This window comes from Arachis duranensis, chromosome 9 (genome assembly GCF_000817695.3).
Source record: "Arachis duranensis cultivar V14167 chromosome 9, aradu.V14167.gnm2.J7QH, whole genome shotgun sequence".
Lineage (NCBI taxonomy): Eukaryota > Viridiplantae > Streptophyta > Magnoliopsida > Fabales > Fabaceae > Arachis > Arachis duranensis.
The window spans coordinates 17,500,287-17,504,880 of NC_029780.3; the positions used below are offsets into that span (position 1 = coordinate 17,500,287).

General features: G+C 38.2%; 1 protein-coding gene across 1 annotated transcript; it reads left to right on the forward strand.

The window, feature by feature from the left end:
• Positions 1-2,295: 2,295 nt before the first annotated feature.
• On the forward strand, positions 2,296-4,594 carry LOC107464988 (probable glycerol-3-phosphate acyltransferase 3). Its single transcript, XM_016083955.2, has 2 exons — positions 2,296-3,070; positions 3,628-4,594. Exons 1-2 carry the CDS (start codon positions 2,342-2,344, stop codon positions 4,531-4,533), a joined length of 1,635 nt encoding a protein of 544 aa, XP_015939441.1. The 5' UTR covers positions 2,296-2,341; the 3' UTR covers positions 4,534-4,594.

A 4,594-nucleotide genomic window follows, 5' to 3' on the forward strand; every position in this document is an offset into this window, starting at 1 on the left:
TGCATGTACTTAGGAGATGACCAACATCGTCAAACTAATGTACAACTATCCCTAACCCAGCTACAAGAAGATTTCCACTGAGACTAGCTAGAAGGCGATGGTTTCAGAAATGGGCGGTATTTATTTTTTTAATTTCAAACTTTATTAGCTAATTTATATCTTCTATTTTGATTAACTAATTTTAAAATTTCTTTGTTGCAGCTGCACTTTATATCGGACACTGAATACAATCTTACCATCAGAAAGATATTCGACCATAGAATGAGTAGGCGGCTCCAGCAGACACTGAAGGTTATTTGTGAGGGGCAGGACCACTTGACGACCTGGCTCCGACCAAAAATAAAGAAGGCTCTGCTAGTTTATTGGGAGACCGATGAGGTTCACGCATCGGCGTCACACTAACAGAGCTAACAGGACATCGGCCAGGTTGTCCAAGTATACCGGTGACTCTGCGACCTTCATGAAGACTAAGGCCAGACTGATTTGTAGTGACTTTAGTTTTGTTAATAACATATTTATATTCTTTTGTATATTATTACTAGGCATCCTAATCATATTGTTTTATTGTAAAATATATAGTCAAAATCGTTGGATTGTGAGGCGACATTGGTAGAGACGTTCAAGTACACCCACACATTGAAGGAGAACAAAGTGAGATTCGCTGATCAGTAGTCTCAGGACCATTATGTGAGTAAAAATACATTTGATCTTCTGGTATAAAATTATTAGAGATTAACTGTATATCTGACGTACTAATCACAATAACTTGTGTTACACAGAAGTCCTGCATACAGAAACTAGAGGTCGCGACTTAGCAGTCTCAGCAAAGTGGGGAGGACGCCGCCGATGGCTCTGCAGCTTCAGTTATCGATCCTGACGCAGTTTAACAAGAGACTGCCTTAGCGGCATACAAGAACCGCGTACACGGGGCTAGGGTTATTTTCTCCATCAGCTTTCACACTTCCAAATTGAGGCCGTCGTCAGGATCTGCCACCAGTCGAGTCGTCAAACTCGAGGAAGGCGTGGATTTGAGGCTGCAAGTGCAGGAGTTTCAAGGCAGCCTTCACCAGCAGGCTCAGAAGCTGAAAAATTATTGGGAGAGGTATCAAGAGATCCTCACACACGTGATGGATATGGATGACCTCAGACTAGGGGGGAGGGAGCAGATGGAGCGAGTGCAGCGTATGGAAGCTCAAATGGAGGTGTATCAGGCTCAGATGCGCACCACTGGCATCATACCTGCTAGTGGCAGCGGTCCTACTGGTGGGATACAGACATTACCGCCTTCTGCGTAGTCTCCTCAGGGCCACGGGACCAACGGCAACGATGATGACGAGGACTACCTGGATCTGTAGTTATTAGTGTTTCGTTTTATTGTATTTATTGTATTTATTTGATGTACTTGACTTTTAATTTATTTGAACATTGTATTATTTATTTTAAATAAAAGGTTTTCATTATATATGAATTGACCATTAATTGTGTGAAAAATAAATTTAAACTAAAAATTAAAGTTGACCATTTATTTGAATTTTTTTAAAAAAAATGACATTACTGTCAATTCGACAGTAACGGTGCAGAAACAACATTTTTTGGCGTCAACAATATCATCAGAAAAATTTGCCTGTAACCAATTAGTTCTTCGAGCTAGTAATCGGTCGCAGAATTATTGTCGGACCGAAAATTCCGACGGTAAATATTTATCGATAAAATTTATACCTTCTGATTTATTCCGACAATGTTTTTCTTGTAGTGAAAAATAATACTACATTATTAACAAAATTGATATTTTTTCAATTCATATTTAACAAAAATATTTTTATTCTTAATTTCAATTTACAAATCCTTTAACCTAAATTCTAATAATTTAAAAATAAAGTGTTAACATAAAATATTAATTAATAATGATAAAATAAATATTAGCCCAATTTCTATACATTATTGAAGAAATAAAAATACAAAACATAACGAAGATACTAAAAATATAATATTTAAAATTATTTTATATATCATAATATCTATAATTAATAATTTCATATGCATGATATCTATATTTATTATTTTTAAAATTATATAATTATTTTAACGATAATTAATAAATATTAAATAAATAATTTTTTTTAATTGTGTTTCAAATATATTATTGAACCATAAATACTTGGCAGATCTAAGGCTGCTTTCTTAAGGAACTGACTGCCACTGGCTGTAATAATAAAGAAAAACATGGGTATTGTCGGATCCACAGCTCTATAAATAGAAAGGGGTTCTGCTTCGTAAAATGGCAACATACATGGTTAACTAAAACAAAACTCACTTCATTATTCATTCACTAAATATTGGAATGGCTAAAATGTTCAGAGCTTTTTTCTTCAAATCCCTTTTCTTCTTTTGGTACCGTTTCCTCTTTAGACAACTCAAGAGTCTCATAGGCCTCCGCAGAAACATCCTCAGCACACAGTTCAAGTACCAGAAGTTCTCTTCCTTTCTCCATCAGCACCACCGTTCTTCAGAACTCGGTGACCATACACTCGTCTTTGATGTTGAAAACGCTCTGTTGAAATCCTCTTCTCTGTTCCCCTACTTCATGCTGGTGGCATTCGAAGCAGGGGGCTTAATCAGAGCCATTGTTCTTGTCCTGCTGTATCCTGTTGCGTGCGCAGCAGATATAGTAGGGCAAGAACTGGGGCTCAAGATGATGGTTATGATATGTTTTTTCGGAATCAAAGTAGATAGCTTCCGAGTGGGAAGGTCGGTTTTGCCGAAATTCCTCTTGGAAGACGTTGGGAAAGAAATGTTTGATGTGTTGAAGAGAAGCAGCGGGAAGAAAGTGGGCGTGACGAACATGCCAAGAATCATGGTGGAGAGTTTCTTGAGAGAGTATTTGGAGATTGATGTTGTTGTTGGGAGGGAATTGAAGGTTTTCTGTGGATACTTTGTTGGGTTGATGGAGGAGAAGAAAAGTGCTTTGCATGCTTTGGAACAGGTTCAAGAAGGGAAAGGATGTTCCGATATGATTGGAATTACTAGATTCAACAAAGTTGTTGATCATCAATTGTTCTCCCATTGCAAGGTTTGTGTTTATTCCAAATTTGCTTTAGTTTTTGTCCTGTTCGTTTTCCATGTTAATTAAGTTACTAACAATCTTAAACATTGATTTTGGTTTCAAAGTTGATTAATAACAATAAAATTCTTTTATAAAATGCTATAATATCTAACTTTCATTATTACATTGTTTGAGAATTGCAAGATTTTATATTTTGTCCGTTATTTCTATTACTTTTAAATGTATTTTCTAATACAATAATAATATACTAAAACCATGTTTAATAGATCAAATTAAACAAATAAAGAAAAGAAAAATCCAAGTCCAATTTTTCATGCAGACTTTTTCTTATTATATTTTAATTTTGAATATTGTGTTTCCTTAGTATAACAGCAATGCCCTGCAACTTTCCAGGAGTTTCCTAGCTTTTTACCCGATAGAGTCTAGTCAAAAGTGTAAAAATTCGAAAAAAGTGATTAAAATTAAATGCCCCCGCGTACCACAGTGCATGCATACATAAAAACACACATTTTCTTTTGTCTCTTTCTGTATATTATTTTCTAACTGGATGGAACAATAAATAGGAAGTGTATGCGGTGTCAGAAGCAGAGAAGAGAAGCTGGCAAAGGTTATCAAAGGACAAATACCCAAAGCCACTAATCTTCCACGATGGAAGGCTTGCCCTTAGACCCACTCTATTTGACTCCATAGCCATCTTAATGTGGCTCCCCTATGCCCTAATCCTCGCCATTATTAGAATCTCACTTGCCCTCTCTCTCCCCTATAACTTCTCAACCCCCCTCTTGGTATTTACTGGCATACACCTCACCACCTCCGAAATCCCCAAAATGCCCCCCAACAATAATAACAAGACGGGCACGCTTTATGTGTGCAACCACAGGACCTTGTTGGACCCTCTTTACATTTCTTTCACTCTTCAGAGGAACTTAATCGCCGTTACTTACAGCTTGAGTAGGATGTCAGAGATTCTTGCACCAATCAAAACGGTGCGTTTAACTAGGAACCGGGATCAAGACGCAAACATGATGAAGCACTTGCTCGCCCAAGGAGACCTAGTTGTTTGCCCCGAAGGGACCACTTGCCGGGAGCCTTATTTATTGAGGTTCAGCCCTTTGTTCTCCGAGATGTGCGACGACATTGCCCCCGTGGCCGTTAACAGCCACGTCACCATGTTCCACGGCACTACGGCCGGGGGACTCAAGTGTCTCGACCCTGTGTTCTTTCTCATGAATCCCTCGCCAGTCTACACGGTCGACCTCTTGCAACACGTGCAGAGATCACGGTGCGTTGACAGGGCAGTGATTACTGAGAAAGAACATCAGGCGAGATTCAAAGTCGCGAATCACGTGCAAAGTCAGATAGGGAGCGCGTTGGGGTTTGAGTGCACTAAGCTTACGAGAAAAGATAAGTACCTGATTTTGGCGGGTAATGAAGGTGTAGTTATTAACCGAGCGTGTGGTAAATCTTAGGTACTGTAATTGTTAGATACTTTGGTTAGTTCAAATAGTTGTGATGTCGAAAAATGAGTTC